Source organism: Pyrus communis, chromosome 3, assembly GCF_963583255.1.
Source record: "Pyrus communis chromosome 3, drPyrComm1.1, whole genome shotgun sequence".
NCBI classification, from domain to species: Eukaryota; Viridiplantae; Streptophyta; class Magnoliopsida; order Rosales; family Rosaceae; genus Pyrus; species Pyrus communis.
Genome location: NC_084805.1, coordinates 13640117 through 13659601, shown reverse-complemented (window position 1 = coordinate 13659601; position 19485 = coordinate 13640117). Strand labels below are relative to the sequence as shown.

The window sequence follows — 19485 nt, the reverse complement described above, 5'->3', positions numbered from 1 at the left end:
AGTGTTTGTAGACAATTTGCAAAAAGTTTGTAGGAAATATCCATGAGCCAATGCATTCTTTATTTTTTTAATTTCGTTCTTTATAGTATTAGTTTACTTCAATAAAACTTATTCCGCTTTCATGATGAAAATTTCAATTAAGTTATGTATAATTTATTGTTTCTAGTGAAATGCATTATTTTATTACTTGTCATTATAAGGAAGTCTTTCATTTCACATATCAAATACTTATTGTTTACACAATATCTAATAATTAATTCTTGATTTATACGTGCGTTATGGCTTTATATGACCATAAGACATTCCTTAAAAAATAATTTTAAATTTCGATGTAAATTTCTATTATTTCCATAAAAGGCAATAGATGTCGAAATAAATATATGATATATTCATTGATATTTTCATAAATTTACTTATCGATATTTTCACCGATACCGATATTTTAAACACCGGTTGAAAACCTCTCTTCAACATGAAATGCTTATTTTGTGATACTCCTTTTCATTCCTCCTTGAAAGTCAATAAATAAAAAATAGATTATTTTATTAATATTTGTACAAATAAATATCACCTTGTTATAGCAAAAATTGAGGCAAACTGAGAATAAAATGGAATTCCACTTGCACAAATAGCGTCGGTGTTTATTAAATTACTTTTATTTTCTTCTATTAAATTTACTTTTATTTAGTGGAGATGGACTTGCCGTGTGCAGGACCCTGCAAGCTAAAGAGAGAAAAAACCATCTCTCAGATCTGAATCGCGCTCTAGATCTCCTAATCCAGATTTTCCCGCTGAATTTTCCCCAGGTTTCTCTCCGTTTACTTCTCGCATCATTGCTTTTTTCTTTTCTTTTTCGGATTCCAGATCCGTTTCTTTGAGTGCAACCGACTGATTTCATCCACAGAGTAGCTTAATTCACTGGTTATTCGATCGAAATTGAATTGTTTTTGTTATTTGGGTTGAAGATTGCATTATTATGTTGTGTTTTTGAGTTCTTGCTAATTTCGTAGCTGATTGGATTAATGGGTTGGTGTTATTTGCAAGTATTTGAGCTGAAACATGCATGTTTCTATGGAATTTTGCTAAATAATGCAACTATTTGATTGATAATACTGAATTGAGTAATGGGTTGTGGGTAGATTTATGTGAGAAGCAATATTGTGTATAATTTTGGATTAGGAGGCGGCAGTTTGCAATGTGTATGTGTTCGAAATTGATGTTTTGAATGCGAATTTCGTGTTGATATGGAAGCCAGTAGATCTTATTGTGCCCGTTTAGTTGGATTATGTGAATAAGTTGAGATCAATGAGTAGAAAACAGTTAGAAAAATGTTTCGGCGGAAGGCATTTGGAAACACTGCTAATGAAAGTTTTGTTTCAAATTTTGCTACCTTTTGCAGGATTTTTAGTCTAAAGTATTTAAAGTCATGTCGAGGAGGCCAGTAAATCCTTCTAGACGCATTGGTGACGGTGGAAGTATACCATTTGTGGGTGCGGTGCAATCCAAAGCACGCTCTTCACCTCTACTGTCCTTAGGACTTGTGCTTGTGGTACTTTCTATCACCATTGTTCTTTCAGTTCATCATTAGTTTTTAAGACCATGGTGTAATCCTAGCATATCCAGAAAACACAGTCACAAACAGAAGACTAAAAATGTGTCCACACATCTTTGAATCCTAGTAGTAATACCGTCACTAAACCCAATTACACAAACAGGTCTAGTTTCTTACTAAAATACTGACTAACTTTTAAATTTCAGGGTGCAATTCTTCTCGTCTTCTACACTTTTAGCGGGTCAGGTTAGTAGTTGTTTTGACTTCTACTTGTAAGTAAGGTTTATTGAAAAAGCAATTTCCTTTTCCTTCTAAAAACGCTCAGCTCAATTGAGTAAGTCAGTCTGAGAGCAACCAACCCTGTACTTTTTACATTCCTTTTTGTTCTCAATAATTATGGTTTTGAATTACAGGCGGCCGGAGCACTAAGGAGGCTGTAATTAAACTTGAAGGTATATTTTATGATCCATTCTTTTGTCTACCTTCCATCACTCACCTTTCGTAGAAAACGTCTTTGAACTGTGTTATTATCGAGCATGTCCAATTCTGTGGTATTCTAGGTATAATTCCTTAGATTCCTGGATTAGTTTTTGCTCCTACAGGCACAAGGCTGTACAGAATTAATCTTTTGAACTGTTCAGACAATTTGCGTTCACAATCTCAGTTGTTTCAGACTATGTAAATGTTATGCATGAGAAATTCTTACTGTTTTTCTTTTTTGTTTATTTTTACAAGTACTAGAAAGTCTTTGCCATGAGAGATAGTTCTCTGAATTTTTGTGTTGTACTGTTAGCATATTTTTCCGGATAGAAAAACTATTTTACAGTCTGAAAATCTCTATATTTACATGCAGGTGGTGTTTCGTGTACGTTTGAAGTTCAGAGAGCAATACCTATACTAAAGAAAGCGTATGGTGATAGCATGCGTAAGGTGTTGCATGTGGGCCCTGAAACCTGTTCAGTGGTATCTAAATTACTGAAAGAGGTGGATACTGAAGCCTGGGGTGTGGAGCCATATGACTTAGAAGATGCTGATGCAAGTTGCAAGAGTCTTGTGAACAAAGGCATTGTGCGTGCTGCTGATATAAAGTTTCCTTTGCCATACCGGCCAAAATCGTTTTCTCTTGTAATTGCATCGGATGCATTAGATTACTTGTCTCCGAAGTACCTCAACAGAACTCTTCCAGAGTTGGCGAGGGTATCTGCTGATGGTGTTGTTATATTTACGGGTAAAAATTTCTCACCGAACCCCCACCACACCCCAAATGAGATATAATGATGGTGCTTGTCTGGATCGCTATTCACAATCAATTAGTAGAAGCTAATACTTGAACTTAATTGGTAGAGGTGCATGCGTATTGTTTTCCTAACCAAAATCTAAACATAATGTTTTAGTTGGCCCGGCCCTTGATCGATTATGCAAAATCATACATGACAGTTATTGTTCTCTTTGATTTTTTATATACGTGTCATTTCCTTTTATAGGTTACCCAAGTCAGCATAAAGCTAAAGTTGCAGAGCCATCCAAATTTGGCCGTCCAGTAAGTTATTAATGCTTAATAATATTGCGACTTCTCGTACACATTGATGACAATTGTTGGTGCAACACCTTTTTTGATTCTCAATTTCATTTTCTTGCTTTGGTTGTATCACTGTATGGTTGTGGCAAGTTTAGCCTCCTTCCATACAAAACTTAAATCTAGTAGTATGATGCAACGATTTTGTTTTAAAGGCGAAATTGCGAAGCTCGTCATGGTGGATAAGGTACTTTGTTCAAACAAGCTTAGAAGAGAACGAAGTAGCCTCAAAGAAGTTTGAACAGGCTTCACTCAAGAGATCTTACACACCTACGTGCCAAGTTTTCCACCTCAAGTCATACCATTAAGAATCACAAAATTGCATCTTTGCTCTATCAGCCTCTTGGTAAAAACACCGTGTACGAAACGTCTTCAGCGCCCGAAGGGTAAGTTTATGTTGAAAGGAAGTACAGAGCCAAATTGTGCGCTCGGGTATGACATCCTCACTATGTATTCTTTGACGTGATGTATTTATTTTCCTCAACATTGCTGCTCCTTCTTCCTGTTGTTGCAGTAAAAGATATGTTAGTACTCTAGATCTGTTTTTGTTCATTACATTTATAAAACACAAAATAATCTCTTCGTGATCAATTTAATATTTCTTGAATGAATGTCATCCAATGATTTTCCACAAAAACTGATGTCCAGATTCACCACATCCAGACTCTACTTAAATTTGAAAAGGGCATGTATCTACACATTTGGATTGAATAAATCGAAGGATAATCAAGGAATAGAAATTAAGAGGAGCGTGTAGAGGTTGAGAAAGGGTGTGAAAATCATTTCACTTTGAGAAACTGCCATATTATTTGGTGAATAAAACTCAGAATAGTGCTATTCATCCATTCATTTTTATTTATACTCTTGTTAATTTTTGTCATTAATCTTCAATTCATTCAATCTGACGGTCGAAAATTGATAAAGGTACGTGAGAAGTAAAAATAGGTGTATAAATGGCAATACCTTAAAACTTATTAGCGTACGGATTTGTCTTTTTATTTTTAACAATTGAGTCAGTTTATCTTTTCAACTTGGTTATTCATTTGCTGTCTAAAATAAAACTTAGTCGTACTTTACCTTTGAAATTTAAAATTGTCACTTCATAAAACTCCCAATTCGTCTTATGTTTACCCTATTTTTGGCACCAAAAAAAAAAACAAAGTAATGTAAAATCGTCAATAAAGGCTTGTTTGACATTTCTTTTATGAGGGTTAGAATAATTTTAAAATAGTTAAAAACGCTTTCAGGCCTTCAAAATTGCTTGCGACATTACAAGAAGTATTTCCAAGTACCTTTTTTTTAAGCACTACAAACATTTTAATGGAAGTGCTTCGAAGTGTAAGCCAAAGTGCTTTTGCAAGAAACCGTCCAAGAAAAAACGGAGCAACAAAGCGCTTTTATAATATTGTCTATTTTGCTGGAGAAGTGCTTTTATAAGTTGCGGTTGGGGCTAAAAACCTGCGCCAAAAGACGAGAGTGAAAGCATGGCCTCCAGAGAGCAACACTCTCAACAGCAAAACCAGACGAGGAAAGTCCCACTCTTCCCTCTCCTCTCCCTCGTCTGCTTTGTCTCCATCTTCCTCGTCCTCTCCTCCATTCGAAATACCTCCGTTCCTCCGCGGCCGCATAACGCGAGCTTCGAATTCCAAAAGACTGACGGATCCGACCCGAGTCGTCGGGGCGGGTCGTGTGACTACTCCGACGGAAAATGGATCCACGACCCGGATTCCCCTCCGAGGTACGACAATACCTGCAAGGAGATATTCAAGGGATGGAATTGCATTTCCAGCGGCAAATCCAACGGTCGGGAACTACTCAAGTGGAGATGGAAGCCCAAGGGTTGTGATCTACCGCCGTTCGATCCGGTTCGGTTTCTGAAGATGTACAGACACACCAGCATTGGTACTCTCTCTCTCTCTCTCTTATTTATATATGTTTCAAGTTATTTAGTTGTCATGTGAAGTTATTGTCTGTTTGGTTGCTGAGAAAGAGTGAGAAAATCTGGCATTTGAAGCTAGGGCAAGAGATAAACAAACTGAAATCCTGAATTTTGAAATTTACATTACTTGATTGAATGCAGGCCTCTGTTTTCTTAGCTGCTTAATTCTAATGGACCCAAAGTTTTAGTCTTTTAGGATATCTGATAGACCGGCATTTGGTACTTAGTTTAAACGCCGCATCAAATGCGATAGATAGGATGATTTGAAGGACTTTGTGGTAGAGCAATAAATATATATTGAATCCTAGGTTGTATGTATGGAAACCTTATGGATGTTCTACAGTGCAGGGTTCGTTGGTGATTCATTGAACCGCAATATGTTTGTTTCGCTTTTCTGTTCTCTGAAACGAGCGTCAAGTGAAGTAAAGAAGTGGCGGCCAGCTGGTGCTGATCGCGGGTTTACATTTCTTCAGTATAATCTCACCCTTGCATACCATCGAACAAATCTTTTGGCACATTATGGTAGGTAAGCTACGTCTGCAACTATGTGATGGTTAAGCGTTTGTTTAATTAGATGAAACGATGGGGAACTGAATGACGTCTCACACATGTGAAGCACTGATGTTTGTCTGTTTATTTGTGCACTTAGGCTATTTATGCTTTTGTTTGATGCAGGTGGTCAGCCGATGCTAATGGTGGGGAGCTGGAATCTCTTGGATATAAGGAGGGCTATAGAGTTGATGTTGACATTCCAGATGGGACATGGGCAGAAGCTCTAAGCTTTCATGACATTCTGATCTTTAACACAGGGCACTGGTAATTCTTTTTATTCTTTTTTTTTATTTTTTTTTATTTTTTTATTCAAGATTTTTGTAAATGTGGCGGATACATTTATTACGTGATTAAAATTACTTCTTCTTTTTAATTTAATAATGTGATTACAGTAAGTAATATGTATCATTTAGCCTGGTATTGATAATCACGATACAATTTACTTATAGCGATGGCGAGTGAGAAGAATTTTGATGTAGGAAAACATTACTAGTAAGATAGAAGAGATCAAGCAATTTGAAATATTCCGTGAAGCTTGTTGATTTTCCCACGAGGCGATCAGGAATTAAAGTTTCCATGATCTAATTGATTCTCCAAGTAAATACCAAGCACAACAGGAACAGAAACCAACCCTTATTTGTCTATCTTCAAGAGGACCATAAAAAGCAGCCATTTAAATACCAGAGCAGTAAAATTCTAAATGTGAAAAGTTAGTCATTTGATTTTTTGGTTCTTATGAATAAACAGGTGGTGGGCTCCTTCAAAGTTTGACCCGACAAAGTCGCCCATGCTTTTTTTTGAAAATGGTCAGCCCGTGGTTCCTCCAGTGCTCCCTAATGTTGGCCTTGATATGGTTTTGAACCACATGGTACAGAATTTTTTAAAGATAAAAAGCTTCATAAATTGTTTAATTTTATGTTCCATGAGAAATATAGAGGAGTATTCTGGTGATCATGTTTTTGATGGATTCGTTCATTGTAGGTAATGCTTGTGGAGAACAGAACGAAACCAGGTGCAGTCAAATTGTTTCGTACTCAATCACCTAGACATTTTGAAGGGGGTGACTGGGACCAAGGTGGCTCTTGTAACCGGCTAAAGCCTTTATCAGTAGAGCAGGTGAGTTGCATGATGCTATAATAACCCGAATGGATCTTATGTCTGTATTTACTTTTGAGCAAAATGAATGTTATGATTTGTGCCCTAGCACAAACACCTTCTACTTTCTTTGTGTTGTTTTAATTAAGCTCTTGTATAACATTACGGTTTGTTTTCCAGGTTGAAGAACTCTTCTCGGTGAAGAATAATGGTACAAACGTGGAGGCACGCTTGGTGAATCAACACCTCTACAAGGCCCTTAAAGGATCAAGTTTCCAGATTTTGGACATAACCCACATGAGTGAGTTCAGAGCAGATGCCCATCCATCCACTGCCGGTGGAAAGAAGCACGACGATTGCATGCACTGGTGCTTGCCAGGATTAACAGATAGTTGGAATGACTTATTTATAGAGCAGCTAAACATCATTAGAAGTAGAAATTAATGAATTATTTTCATGTTGAGATTTTTCCCTTATTTTTCATCTGAAATTTCAACTTTCACAGCACAATCCCATCTTATTCTCAGTGCTACATTTTTGAAAACCACATAATGTTGCATCCACAGGAGGCAACTTTGGTTAGAACACGAGGAAAATTCCGGCCATGGCTTTGATGGCTTTGCCACCCAAACTGCGGCATTGAGAGTAAATGGTAATGTTCTATATTTGCTTGTCTTATATATTCTGTTTTAAGAAGTCTTTCTAACCACCCGAAAGTTATTCCATCCCATTAAGCCCACTTTGAACGTGCTCCGTTTGCCGGATTATTACGATGAGATCATACAAAGCTAGTTTTTTCCGGAATTTTATTAAAATAGGGGCAGGATGAGCAAGGTTTAGTTCTGTTTACACCATCAAATTATTCAACAAGGTTGAACCAAGCAAAAAATGAAAAGAAGAGCAAATTAACTTTTTGGATTTGGAACGTTCGATCTATAGACGGAGGAGAAAACTCAATTGATCTCCATGGTCCATCCCTTCTTGTCTTCCAGACGCCCTGTTTGGATTCCTGTTAGGGTTTCACGCAGTTTGTGAAAGAGTGTTCCTTTTCCTGTGTTGTACTCAACCCTGCAAACGCAACGTCGTGGCATCCGGACATTAAACCAGAAAACCAAAAAACAAGAGAAAAAAGAGAAACAAGTTCAATTATCTCCGTACCTTTTGCCTTGATAAGTTGCAGCACCAATTGGGGTGACAACAACAGCAGTTCCTGTGCAGAAAGCTTCGTCAGCTTCAAGCAAATCCTCCACCGGAATTACACGTTCCTCGACCTGATTGAAGAAAGCCATGCATGCTCTTATTAAATCTTGTTATACAAAAACTATAAGAATGAAGAGCTTATTGATAGGCTTTCTTGATGAAGAATGAAGAGTAATAATATAACCTGGTATCCAAAATCGAGGGCGATGGTGATGATGCTTTTACGAGTGATTCCAGGAAGAATAGTTCCATGAACTGCTGGAGTTGCAAGAACATTACCCTGCAACGACGAAGCAGTTTTACGCTTTCGAATTGGAATTGTGGAGTAAAAGTGCAGTAATATTCATTAACATTACCTTCAGAACGAAAATATTACATGCTATCAGCTCCTCTATGTATTTTCCAGTCACAGAATCCAGGAATAGGACATCAGAAAACCCTTTGGCCCTTGCTTGTTGTTGTGCTAGGTAAGCCTACAGAACAAACCCCAAAAGCAAACAGTTTGAACTCAATCAACTTGTACCCTACTTTATGGAAGGTACACAGAAAGGGGACAAATGCCGGGTCAATTTGCTGAGTTCCTTGAAGCAGAAGATGTTATTGCATACTATACAATGCCTGGCACACACCACAACAAACTGGTGTAGCCGAAAGACGGAACCACACACTTATGGACATGATAAGGAGCATGATCAGAAATTCAAGTCTCCCTCCATCTTAAGGATTATTGAAGCTAGAAATGCTAAATTTGTTGTAGATCATGAGCTCAGTGGGAGTGAATCTGCTCGTAATATATAAACTGAGGAAACTAATGAGTCCAATGAGTCTTCTACGAAAAAAAGGAAGACTGGTTGTTTTTCAAGAGAATCATTCAATTAATACTCTTGAAATAGAACCCATTCAAGTGGAACCACTCCTTGAAGAACAAGCTCATGTGGAACCTACTGCTCAAAATGAACAAAACAAAAGGATAGGGAGTAGAGATAAGGATATCTACATTCCAAGTCATGAATCGACCAAACTCTAATCTTTGGTATAATGCCATGAAAGATGAAATGGAATCTATGGCTAAAAATCAAGTTTGGGCTATTGGATATAAATGAGTCTATAAGACTAAAAGAAATGCATCAGGTAGTATTAAACGATATAAAGTTAGACTTGTAGCTAAGGGTTTCAGTAAAAAGGAATGCATTGATTACCATGAGACCTGCTCTCCAATTTCAAAGAAGGATTCATTGAGAATAGTCATGGCTTTATTTGCTCATTTTGATCTACAGTACATCATATGGATGTGAAAACAACATTTTTAAATGGAGATCTTGAAGTGGAGGTATACATGAAACAACCAGAAGGTTTCTTTGACAATAAAGCGGCATCCCGCCAATGTTATTTGAAGTTTGACAATGTAATCACCTCTTACGGTTTTGAGGAAAATGTTGCTCATGAATGCGTATACCTCAAGATTAGTAGGAGCAAATTCATAATTTTAGTTTTATGTGTGGATGATATATTACTTTCAAGCTGTGACTTGCTTTGGTACATGCTGCTGCGCTTGAAACATCGAAATTTTTTATATTTTGACCAAGAAAACTAAGAAGTTATGCTTACCGGCGAATAGTTGGTGATGGACTTGACACCTCCAGTTCCACCAGGAGTAGCTCTATGCAGTTGATCCTCGACATACAAGTTCAGGCCTTTCGGGCCCTATCGAATGCACAGAAACCAAAAAACTAAGTACCCTTTATCATGATTGTGTATGCAATTAGTCAGCTCTAGCTAGTTTTGCTCAACCACACCTTGTGATAAATACCGACTGGAGCAGCAAATACGAGGAATGTGTATTCTGCTGCCGGTGCCACGCCAAGAACAGGTCCGCTTCCAATGAGCAACGGCCTAACATACAGCGTTCCTTTCCCTGGAGGTGGTATCTGTACATGTACATATCCGAGTGATCAAGAACAGATTTCAGCATTGGGAATACTTCTTTGCAATTATGTTGAACATGTAAACTAGTCGAGTTGTGAATTCGAGAGTGTAAGGTCTAAAGTGAAAACGTGAATACCCAACGCTTATTGGCAAGGACTGTTTGCTTCACAGCATCCAGGAATTGTTGAGTAGATGGTGATGGCATTAACATTCTCTCTGCTCCCATCTGCATTCTTAAAGCATTCTCTTCAGGCCTAAAGAGCAGAAATCGATCATCTTCTGTCCTGTACGCCTTAAGACCTTCGAATAAACCCTGACAAAACCGCAATGTACATATTTATGTCACCAAAAGTTCCATAGCATAATAACAGAAGAGCATTTTCAACGAATATATCAAAAAACAAATGTCAAATGTTAATTTAATGACTGGTGGCAATGTCAGACTTTTTCAAGATTTATATTTGGTGGATTTATAAGACCCATACAATAAAATAATGAACAAAAAAAATAATTGACATCAACTTTTTCATATGTCAAAGTTGACATTAAAAGGTTTATATGTCAATCGGTTGGAATTTCTTCTTACTTTCACATTTGATTGTGTGACACTCTGCTTAGGATTTGACATCTCATTTGGAGATGGTCTAATAATATTATGTTGTTGCAAAGTGAATATGAGTGAGGCATCTTGGCAAGAATCTACTTAACAAATAGTCAATATTCACAGTCTAACAAGATAACATTTCTCCACGACAATAAAGGAATTTGACTGAATAAGCTACCTAGCTAGCAACAAAGCATGCAAAATGTACCATTGTTACCTGTCCATAATTCAAGACTCCAGCAGATGGGCTGAGCTCAATGTTTCGATAGGGAGTGAGATGGCCTTGTGAGAATTCACCTCCATTGGAACATTTCATGATGTACATGAATTCAGTGGGAATTACTCCAAATCCAAGCTCATCCCAGTTCACATCAGCGTACTTTTCATCCGAACTGCGACTACATTTGCAACGAGAAAACGAAAAAAGAAATTAAGAAAAAATATAATATCTCATAAAATTAATTAAGCCATAACAAATAATTAAGAACCAGTAAATTACCTTTCGACAGATTGAGAAATCTTTGGCAAAGAAGAAGGCATAGCTACAAAGTTTCGTCTTGAAATTAATGTTGAGTGAGGTCTCAACAATCTGCTGCAACAATTTATAGAAATGAAGTTATTGGAAGTATAGGCCGTCCTATAAGCCGTCCTACCTACAAAGTATAAGCCATCCTACCTACAAAGTATAAGCCGTCCTATAAGCCGTCCTACCTACAAAGTATAAGCCGTCCTACCTACACACTTGTATCCCTTAATTTAGGGTGATTTGATCTTGTTACTTGAAGTCATGTATATAGATCCTTGTAACCTTGTAGAGAAACATAATGAGAAAAAGCATTCTCTTCCATATTTTCCACAGAAGTTGATATTGGTATTTGCATTTAGTCATAATTTAGGGCGAATTGTATGAATTGCCCTAGGAATCTCATGAAGGAACATGGAAATAATCACAGAAGATTAAGATATAATTTGTAGTTGACATCCTCTGGTTCCTCACTTACCTAACAGTTTATATTCTTAATTAATTGACAAATTAATGCACTATTTCAGACCGCAAGTCTTCCCTAAGATTTTTAAGAAGAAGAAGAAAAAGTTTTAAGTAGAAATCAACTGTATATGAATATGATCATTCCTCCTACTCCAAATGCGAAGTAATGATGAGGAAAATAATATAATTTTTTCCAAACGAAATAATAAAAATGTACATTCAGGAAAATGAACTTCTGGAAAAAAAAATGAATAAACAGTTCTCAAAAAGGATATATATATATATTTGTATATATGTATATGTATACAGAGAGAGAGAGAGAGAGAGAGAGAGATTGCATGATTCGTACAGAAACTGGAAATTAGTACCAAAAACTGGGGAGGAGAATGGGATAATCCGAGATAATGCTCAAAGCGCAAGAATGCTGATTTTGTTATATATGTGGAGTACGTAGTTCTTTTGTTCGTGCAGTGTCAATTATTGGTTGGCAAATGTGTTTAATTTATTAATTATTTTTGATGAATTTTTGGTTGAGCATTGGTTTTTGTTGATGGTCATGTACAGCTGAATATTCTATAAGAAACATTCTTTCAAGTATTAACGAATAAAAATTAGTTTTTTTTCTATTTTTAAGCAAAACCGGTAGCATTTTATTACTAATAAAATATTAAAATTTACAAGTAGGGCGTCTGAACGAGATCCGGTAGTTTCTCGAATCAAAATACATCGTGCTCGAAATAAATGGCTAATTGAACTAGTCTATCGAGTATCGACGACAATCTTGGCATCTCATCAGGCGTGAAATTAGTTTTCTTTGTATTGAAAGATGTCAAAATCCTCAACAGAGTAAGTACATCACGTATTTAAAAAGAGAAATTTTATTTGAACTCATATAACTTTTTTCTACACTCAACTTAAATTTTAAATGTGAAGTGTCTTTTTTATCCTATTGCACAATTACTATAAAGTATAAGATAAAATTAACAAGAAAACTAAAATGTATCAATAAACCCACATTTAATAATCAAATCTTACTATTATGCAATCTTTCTCTTATGTCCTATTTTGGCTAAAATCTTAATACGCTCTCATAGAGAAAATAAGCTCTTTTTGACAAATAGATAGTGATTTTGAAGTTTTTGATCTTACAACTAAAGTATGAATCAATTTATGAGTTTTTATTTTATTTTAATTATTTTATGAACTCAAAGAAAAAATTCACTCGATGTCCCATCCTTGGCGCATCTCAAGATTTGATTTTCCTGCAACTATGTAAGTCTTAAGCAGCAAATAATACTCATTGCAACTGAGACAACCTAGACGCTTCAGAATCTCACAAAATTTATCAGCACCGTCAATATCTTTCTCATCCTCAAAATACTTGAGAAATGCAATTTTGGTATATGGGGATGGATGCAATTCCTCGTTCTTGCTTTCCGAAACAGCAGCTCCCAATTCGCTACAACCAAATCCACCTTACGGGTATTCAAGGCGTGAGCCATGAGCATTTCCTGAGCCTTCATGAAAGACCCTTTAGTCTTCTTACAGGCACTTGCAAAGATCAATTCTGGTTCTTCATGCATGCCCTGACTGAGTTACCCGCATATAGCAACATTTGCCAACCTCATATCAAAACTAAAGCAAATGGATCCCATTCCTCAAACAATTCTTTCAATCCCTCAATATCGTTTTGCTTATAAAGGGCCTGAAGAATTACAAGATTGCTTAGGCTTGAAGAAACATATGCTTTGATTTAGATGTTTTACCTTTTGAAAATGGGTGTAAAGATAAATTTACCTATCAAATTGGGTTTGTGATGAGGGTAATTTAGGTAGTAATTAAAAAGATATTGATAGTTTAGTTAAAAATAATATAGGTGTAAAGAGTAAGTTAGGTGTAGAAAGAGATTACATGAGTTCAAATAAAATTTTCCATTAATAATCATGTTAGCTGGGGAAGTACCAAATAATGGATTTGGATCCTCTCCTGAGCTAATGAAGAGGATCCTCATGACCAATCATCGTGGGCCGTTAGATTTTTATCAAACGGCTACAAATAGGGGGTCCCTTTAAAGTTATAATGATTGTAGCTGTTGGATAAAAATCCAACGGCCCATGATGATTGGTTAAGAGGATCCTCTCCATTAGCACAGGGGAGGATCCAAATCCCCAAATAATCATCTTTCTATACGCACATGTGGATATACATATATTGACATCACTGACATGTAAGAATTTCCAGCACCAAAGGTGACAAGCATTTCCAAAATGGTTTTGCTAGTTTTTGGGGTTTTTTTATTTTTATTTTTTATTTATTACTTTCTTATTTTGGAGAAACTTTTTGAATGATTTGATGCCATTTCTGATGGTGCCAACTACTTTGAGTGTTATAATCGTTAAATTTTTATTTAAAAATAAAAAAAATAAAGATTTAATAGTTAAAACACTTAGAATATCCGGTACTCTAAAACACTTAAGAATTTTTGCATTGTGATAAAGAAAATTTAATACATCTGTCAGTCATGTGAACGTTTCCCACAAATATAGCTAGGGTGAGGCCATCTCACTCTATTCTTTCGGGACAATTCACATAATCACGCCTAATCAACATGTCCTTTTGGATGGAAAACCACAACGTTAGAGTTATCAAATTAATCAAGCACCTAATCATTTGTATTAAAATTTTATCTTAACGTTAGTGGATTAAATTGTTAAATAACGTAAAGAATGAGCGAAATCGGTGGAGATTAAACCCGCACTAGGGTGAATATCACAATTATTCTTATACCAATTATATCATGTGGCAGTTAAGGTGGTGGACAACCACATGATCTTCAACGCTTAAGAAATTTTTATTCAATTGAAGGGATTCAAAAACCGAAAAGGAAAAGAAAACCTAGCTAGAAAACGTAATCCTACACTTCTGCTTCTCCCGTACTCCTTTCTCATTCCTTCCGTGCTACTGTCACTACCTGCTCTTGATCCTGTCCACTTCACCTACAAATGGTCCGGACCAACACTTGGGAGCAATAGGTGAAATCATAGAGGAAAAGGAGTCGGAGAAAAACTCGTGTTGGATGTGCTAGGGCTAAGTGTAAGAATGGTATGATTTTTGTTATTTGTAGCTATGATCCTCCTGGAAACTGGATTGGGGAGCGTCCTTACTAGATTGTTCATAAGAAAGGTCATGAATAAAGAAAAAAAATATAAAAGGGAATATGGTGTGTTTTCATAAAAAGATTAATTTATAGATGTTCTTATGATCTTATGAAATCTGACTCATTGGCTAGCTTTGAATTGATAGGTAGGTATTTACTCTAATAAGGGTCATTTATCTGCTGGTGGCTTTGTCACAGCAATCCTCTCTCCTAGCCACCATTATGTGATTTATTAGTGTCAAAAATCGAACTCAAGATGGATCCCCTAGAATACAGACGTGGAATTTGTCCTTAGCCACTGGGCCACCTCTAGAGGCATTTCACATCCAATATCGCTTGGACAAAAAAAAAAAAAAATCTCTAATAAGGGTATAGAAATTGTGGAATAGAAAATCGTGCCTTGACTGGTTGAGACACATACTATATGATAAATTTGATGAAATCTGACCAACACGTAAATTGTTAGATGAAATGTGTAGAAATTTGAAAATGAGGGATAAATTGGTTAATTAAAAAGTTCAAGGTTCCAAAATTTAAAAAATTAGTTTAGAAGACAATTTGACAGTGATTTAAGTTCATAGAGTAATTACGGAAATTTGTGTAATTTACCCACTAATATTCATAAGAATTGGACAAATTTTTGTTGTTGTTGTCTTGTAAATTATAGAACGCGCAAATTATTCAACACGTCCACTATTACTGTTAACTTAATTCATCTTTGTTGGCGTTATAATTCTCCATGCGATCGTGGTAGACTTGGTGTCAGTTTAAGGCGGCTTTCAAGGGTCCTTGTGCAGTCCTTGAGGCTATCTTAAATTAGTGTGTGGTGTTTCAGGTGTGCCATTGTTGACCCTACCAACATACTTGATTAATTGACTTGTTTGTAATAAGTAACTTGCTTGCGGTGATTTGACTTCTTTACGAAAGAGATTGTGCCATAGAGATGTTAGATCTATGTTAAGCTCTTTTTCATGCCTTAGTGACAAACAAGTCCTTGATCATTTTTGCATAATTAATTCAATAGTTTTCGACAATTTTTTGCAAAATCAATTTAACCTGTCATTGACTATTTTTTGCACAATCAGTCCAATCGTCTTCAACCAATTTTGCAAAATCACTTCAACCCGTCATCGACCATTTTTGCATAATTAGTTCAATCGGTCTTCGTCCATTTCCTCAATCATTTTGCAGAATCAATTCAACCCATTGTGGACCATTTTTGAATAATTAGTTCAACCCGTCTTTGACCATTTTTGCAGAATCAGTCATCGATCATTTTTGCAGAATTAATTCAACATTTCATCGACCATTTTTGCAGAATTAGTTCAAGCCTGTCTTCGACCATTTTTGTAGAATCAGTTCAATCAGTCATTGACCATTTTTGCAGAATCAGTTTAACTCGTTTTCGACCATTTTGGCAGAATCAGTTTCAAATACATGTAAAATTAGTTTTGTATACTTTTTTAGTAGAATTTTTAATAGAATCAATTTATAACAATATAGTACCGACATGATTTGGGGAGGGAACAATGTCAAGGGGAAGGTTCCTTGCTTCTCGTTGTGATTCTATCAAACATATGGTACATTGAGTCTTTTTTCTTGAAAGTAACGATAAACTCACATGAATGGTGCCATTTTACCCATTATTAGAGCAAGTGGTTAAATATTTTATTTTTCTACTAAGGGCTAGTTTGGTATTGTTGTGTTTAAAAAAAAAAAAATTATTTTTGCTATGCTGTGAAAGTAAACAGCTGTAAAATAAAGTTATTGAGCGTTTGGTAAACTTTTATATAAATTACTTTGAATATGTTAAATGACTAAAAAAGATATGATATTTAATGTGACATAATAATTGTCAAAGACAATAATGTAGGGATAAAAGTTGTAATTTTGTAAAGCATGTGATGGTATACTTGCCATTTGGAAATTTCATTAAATGAGCTTTGATTACTATGTTTTGAAAAAAAAAAAACGCACTTTTTTTTAGAAGCACGGTAGACCTTGCTTCTGCTTTTCTACTTTCATTGACAATAATTTAAAAAAAAACTTTTTATTTTTATTTTTACCAGACACATTTAATGTTCTAGATTTTTTAATGAGCTACTTTTTTTTTTATTTTTAAAGCACCAAAATTCCATACCAACCCTAGGGCTCTTTAACAACTTAAGGTGCTTTGTAAAGAGGAAAATGACTTCAACTTGTATATGCATATATTATTCACTCCACATAAAGGATAACAATTTCTCTATTACAGAATGAAGATGCGAAGAACCTATACATCAAATTCAAAATTCAATCAATTCAACCTCAAAAAAAGAAAAAAAAAAAAAGTAAAAGATCTTGAAGATGGAGAACTATCTCCAAGAACACCACAACACTTTAGAAGTAAGGGTAAAAATGTCAAGAACACCACAACACTTTAGAAGTAAGGGTAAAAATGTCCCAAAAAACTATATGCTTGCGTATCATTTGGTCAAGTCAAAACCAAATAAAATATGGAATGTTTCTTCGGGTAGTTCCTACTTCCTTGAAATCCCTCTCATTTGGAGCACACTCTCAAGCTATAAACAACAACGCAAGCACATCTTTGTTGTCCTCATCATTAACTACCATAACGAGAATTTTATCATTAAACCCCCAAAATGTATGCAGTTTGACGAAAGTGCAGAGTAAATTCTTAATCTACAAATTATTGGTCGTTTCCTAAGTTTTCTTTAATATATCTTAGCTATGCAAGATTTTATGTTATAAACTGGGAGGCAATAGTGCCGACATAAATTCTTGCTCACCCAAGAGATTCAAGAAATAGTAACTAAAAAATAAAAATAAAACAAGTTAATCTGGGTCTTTGTATTTCAAATTTGGGATGAGGCTTTTATTGCTAAACAATCAAAATAAACTGACCCGATGTCTTTTAAGAAAAACAGACACACAAAGAGAGAGAGAGAGAGAGAGAGAGAGAGAGAGATAGCGTTAAGCAGAGAGAGAAGAATTATGGCACTAAGAATGTGCGAGTCTTTCCACGTTAGGCATATTTGCTTGAAACCAGAAAACCAATTACTGAATCTGTTTTTCGAATGACGGTTTGTTTATTTGCATATTGATTTCCGTATGTTTTAGTATTTTAGGAAAAAAAAAAAAAAAAAAGGTCATTAGATTTAAGGGTATTTTCGTAACTTAAATTCTAATAAAAGAGAATGATGTCATATTCCACGTGTATTAAACAAATGTGTCAAAGAGGAGTGTGGTCACTATGTTACTATGATCTGGGCAAAGCCACCGAGGTCGGATGTGGTGTTTCAAGGTGCTAAAAATGGACAAAACTATGTCGTTTGCAGCTACGATCCCATGTACCAGCCGGAGGATAAGCGTCCCTACTAGACACTACATATATACATATATACACACACCTACACTTGGCCCCGTTAATTGGGGAGCCCTGTGTTTTTTTTTTTCCTCTATTTTTGTTTTTGGGGAATTAGAAAAATAAAAAGAGAATGAGGTGAGAGACGATTAAAATGTAAGGGGTGTATGAAAATTACATTCCAACTCTTACAACATCGTTTTACAGAACTAGCACGTGATCATTTATAGGTGACGATAAAATAATTAATAAAAATGAAAAAAACAAACAAAGTACTAACTTTTTGTTATCTAAACTGATATGTTATATCGTACCACACATTTTTCTTCATCCATCTTTGTTTCATCTCCGTTTCATCTCCGTCACTTGTTTCACTGTAGTTAACAGAAATAAAGATATAAGAAACAGTTGTACTATCAAATAATCGACGTTAAGACAGACCTGAGCATCGCCAAAGAATGTGGGGTTGATGCCATGTGATTTGAAAAATTAATTATAATTTTTTAGCGCTAATTTCATTTTATATCCTTAATTATGTTTAAATATGCACAAATTCAAGTAAACTGTAAAAGAGTAAATAATAATAATTTTTTTTAGCAAGCCAAAAACCGGGGAAAGGGTTATGCCAGTTAGAGGCTCTCTTGACGATCAAGTCAGTAAACAATATAAGACTCAAGCAGTAGGCAAAAAAATAAATATGTGATAGTTGTGTTTCCAAAGATGAACCCTAGAATGATGTATTTATACCAGTCAAGGATATGACCTTTTAGGATAGTATAATCCTTATTAAACTGGGAGAATCCAAAGGGTATTAGGGATAGAATTTGCATTCTCTTAGGAGTGTGATTACTTGGCGCGCCAATCCTTAGATTATAAGGACTCCAAAATATAGGAAACTCACTGATTCCTTGTTGGGTTAGGTTTTTGTATCTTGCGGAACAAGCATGGTCAATCTCAACGAAGTCTCGCCCACTGATTTCAGAACAGATGATGGCAGTGTCATCGCAGCTTTGTTTATTCAGCTTTGTAGTAGAGGCTGTTGAGTCCATGATCGAACTTCTGAGGTATTCATATTTTGATCCGCTTTGCTCCGACCATCGAAATCATGGTCCCACAAGCAATATATAAAGCGAAAACAAATTTGGGGTTGTATCATGGTGAATGCATCTTCAAAAATAATTTATTTATTGTTTAGCTTTAGCAAAAATAAATTACCTACTGTGTATAAGTTGTGAAGCTAATGATGTACCTATTGTTTAATTTTTACAAAAATTAATGTATGTACAAAAATAATTTATTTATTGTTCAAATTTTAGGATAAAAATTTTCCTATTCTTATTTAACAATAATGTGTCCACAATTTTATTTTTGTATGAATATAATCTGTAACAATCCGTCCATAATTTTTACAACTTTATGAATTTTAAAAGAGTGATTTGACGAGAATGCTTCGAGAGGCGAGATTGTTGACTTTCGTTGACCGTTATTTCGTAGCATGTATGAACCATTCTCTTAGCATATTGTCGTAGTAC

The 19485-nt window shown here is 35.4% G+C and overlaps 3 protein-coding genes across 3 annotated transcripts; 2 read left to right on the top strand and 1 right to left on the bottom strand.

Annotated features, from left to right (window-relative positions):
- The first annotated feature begins 648 nt into the window (after nucleotides 1–648).
- LOC137728008 (probable pectin methylesterase CGR2) lies at nucleotides 649–3719 on the top strand. The gene is made up of 7 exons (XM_068466883.1): nucleotides 649–806; nucleotides 1400–1549; nucleotides 1759–1798; nucleotides 1966–2004; nucleotides 2406–2780; nucleotides 3037–3092; nucleotides 3284–3719. The coding sequence occupies exons 2-7, from the start codon at nucleotides 1427–1429 to the stop codon at nucleotides 3434–3436; spliced, it is 786 nt and encodes a 261-aa protein (XP_068322984.1). The 5' UTR covers nucleotides 649–806; nucleotides 1400–1426; the 3' UTR covers nucleotides 3437–3719.
- Nucleotides 3720–4558: 839 nt separating this feature from the next.
- LOC137729495 (protein trichome birefringence-like 13) lies at nucleotides 4559–7171 on the top strand. The gene is made up of 6 exons (XM_068468457.1): nucleotides 4559–5030; nucleotides 5416–5593; nucleotides 5743–5883; nucleotides 6367–6487; nucleotides 6601–6735; nucleotides 6895–7171. Exons 1-6 carry the CDS (start codon nucleotides 4613–4615, stop codon nucleotides 7156–7158), a joined length of 1257 nt encoding a protein of 418 aa, XP_068324558.1. The 5' UTR covers nucleotides 4559–4612; the 3' UTR covers nucleotides 7159–7171.
- Nucleotides 7172–7304: 133 nt separating this feature from the next.
- On the bottom strand, nucleotides 7305–10784 carry LOC137729496 (branched-chain-amino-acid aminotransferase 2, chloroplastic-like). The gene is made up of 8 exons (XM_068468458.1): nucleotides 10662–10784; nucleotides 9977–10153; nucleotides 9711–9842; nucleotides 9523–9618; nucleotides 8271–8387; nucleotides 8099–8194; nucleotides 7873–7985; nucleotides 7305–7782 (listed from the first exon to the last, which is right to left on the bottom strand). The coding sequence occupies exons 1-8, from the start codon at nucleotides 10767–10769 to the stop codon at nucleotides 7668–7670; spliced, it is 954 nt and encodes a 317-aa protein (XP_068324559.1). The 5' UTR covers nucleotides 10770–10784; the 3' UTR covers nucleotides 7305–7667.
- Nucleotides 10785–19485: the final 8701 nt, after the last annotated feature.

Excerpts from the sequence above, each read along its gene's own strand:
- LOC137728008 (XM_068466883.1), top strand. The coding sequence starts at position 1,427 with ATGTCGAGGAGGCCAGTAAATCCTTCTAGACGCATTGGTGACGGTGGA. Across the intron at positions 2,005-2,405 it reads GGCTGTAATTAAACTTGAAG|GTGGTGTTTCGTGTACGTTT; the intron begins GTATATTTTATG and ends ATTTACATGCAG. Across the intron at positions 2,781-3,036 it reads TGGTGTTGTTATATTTACGG|GTTACCCAAGTCAGCATAAA; the intron begins GTAAAAATTTCT and ends TTCCTTTTATAG.
- LOC137729495 (XM_068468457.1), top strand. The coding sequence starts at position 4,613 with ATGGCCTCCAGAGAGCAACACTCTCAACAGCAAAACCAGACGAGGAAA. Across the intron at positions 6,488-6,600 it reads ATATGGTTTTGAACCACATG|GTAATGCTTGTGGAGAACAG; the intron begins GTACAGAATTTT and ends CGTTCATTGTAG. Across the intron at positions 6,736-6,894 it reads AGCCTTTATCAGTAGAGCAG|GTTGAAGAACTCTTCTCGGT; the intron begins GTGAGTTGCATG and ends TTTGTTTTCCAG.
- LOC137729496 (XM_068468458.1), bottom strand. The coding sequence starts at position 10,769 with ATGTACATCATGAAATGTTCCAATGGAGGTGAATTCTCACAAGGCCAT. Across the intron at positions 10,154-10,661 it reads GAGTCTTGAATTATGGACAG|GGTTTATTCGAAGGTCTTAA; the intron begins GTAACAATGGTA and ends CGGTTTTGTCAG. Across the intron at positions 9,619-9,710 it reads CAGTCGGTATTTATCACAAG|GGCCCGAAAGGCCTGAACTT; the intron begins GTGTGGTTGAGC and ends TGCATTCGATAG.